Source organism: Corylus avellana, chromosome ca6, assembly GCF_901000735.1.
Source record: "Corylus avellana chromosome ca6, CavTom2PMs-1.0".
NCBI classification, from domain to species: Eukaryota; Viridiplantae; Streptophyta; class Magnoliopsida; order Fagales; family Betulaceae; genus Corylus; species Corylus avellana.
The window spans coordinates 9,870,730-9,872,732 of NC_081546.1; the positions used below are offsets into that span (position 1 = coordinate 9,870,730).

Sequence of the window (2,003 nt, forward strand, 5' to 3'; positions counted from 1 at the left end):
ATCAACGGTATAAAAAGATCACGTTCACAAATGAAACCGGACTCACTTAAGTCACGTTGCAGAGAATTACTTCCGATACTCTCGTTTCGCACGCAACGCATAGGAAACGAGACTGACGCGCCTCGATTATGCAAGATTTATTTCCAGCCGTCCATTTTTTTGAGATTAAACGTCAACCATTAGATTGAGAAATTGGAACCCAACTGTCACGCACGCCTACACGTGGTAGTTATCTAGTGTTACGATTTGCCTGATGAGCTCACTAATCCAACCGTCTGAAATAAATCCAAAAATAAATCTTAGATTTAACGGTCAAGATGGAATATTTTGCATATATGGCACCAGATTCACCAACTCACGCATGCGGTGGATAAATTATCCACTTCTTGTTCTTCACGTACGCACGGGAAAACGAGCCTTCAATTATGACTCACATACCAGCCGTCCATTGTTTTGAGATTAAACTATAGCCGTTGGATCAATGAAATGGAGGACAGCTGTAAACCACGCCCAACGTGAGAGTGATTTGGTGTTCCGCGAGACAGAGTAAGCTACCTATAATTAGGGGTGCAAAGGCGGGCGGTTTTTAACCGCCCGCTAACCGCTAACCGCTATAACCGCCAACCGCCTAACCGCCTAACCGCATTAACCGCTAACCGCCTAACCGCCATAACCGCCTAGCGGTTAGCGGTTAGCGGTTATTGGGTCTACTAACAGTAACCGCTAACCGCTAACCGCCTTTTTATATAATATATTTTTATAATTATACATATAACATAATCACTTGATCATTAAATCACAATTTTTTTAAAAAATAATTAAATCACAATTTGAGTATTAATATATTATCACTATAATTTATTTGATTATATCACATGAGATTGATTATTAAATCATTTGATTATATAATAACAAATTATACATATATAATATGACATAACTCATAAGTATACTAATTCATACTAATACAACAATTAAATATCTAGAGACTTATTTCCAATGTATGTTATAAACCTATAAGTCTATATAAGTCTACATATGTATATGAATAATATAAATGTATAATATCAATACTTAATCATATGATTCAATGACAATTCAAATACTTTATTCAAGACTTCAAGTGAATCATATTATTAATGTACAATGATGATATGATTCGTATAATATCAAATTAAATAATTGACATTGGATTAAACAATGACCAATGTGTTACTTATAAACATAATTTAAGTATTAATGTATTATCATTATAATTTTAGTAATTTATATATTATCACTATACTTGATATGATTATATCACATGATGACTTGATCATTAAATCATATGATTATATAATAATAAATAATACATATATAATATGACATAACTCATAAGTCATAAGTCTACAAGTTAATCATATGATTCATGTACAATGATAATCACAATCGATTCAATTGAATTAAACAATATGTTACTTATAACTACAAGTCTACAATTTAATTAAAGCATTATTAGATACTTTAGGAATTTAGGATTTAGGAGTTTGAACATTACCATTTACCATTAGATATTAAGTTCAATTCAAAGAAAAAAGATTATAAGTAAACATGATAAGAATTTAAATAATTAATCATATGAATCATATGATATAATTTAATGAGACTATATGATTATATAATATCAAATTAAGTAATTGACATTAGATTCAACAATGTGTTACTTATAATCACAATTGAAATATTAATGTATTTTTTGAACATTTTTTAGAAAAAGAAATTTAACCATTTTTTGAAAGAAAAAAAAAAAGAAAATTAACAATTTTGAACAATTTTGAATTATATATATATAATTGCTTATAGTTATATTATATGCATATTGAATAATATAAATGTATAAGATAAATATTTAACTATATGATCCAATTACAATTCCAATACTTAATCAATTATTCATGTACAATGACAATGACAATGTGATTCATATAATATCAAATTAAGTAATTGACATTGAATTAAAAAAT

General features: G+C 28.4%; 1 protein-coding gene across 1 annotated transcript in view; it reads right to left on the reverse strand.

Moving 5' to 3' along the window:
- Positions 1–216: 216 nt before the first annotated feature.
- Positions 217–2,003, reverse strand: part of LOC132185148 (beta-glucuronosyltransferase GlcAT14A-like) — a 3,511-nt gene continuing 1,724 nt past the window's right edge. Inside the window, exon 4 of the mRNA XM_059598960.1 lies at positions 217–275. Coding sequence (XP_059454943.1) covers positions 217–275 — 59 coding nt within the window. The remainder of the gene's footprint in view (positions 276–2,003) is intronic.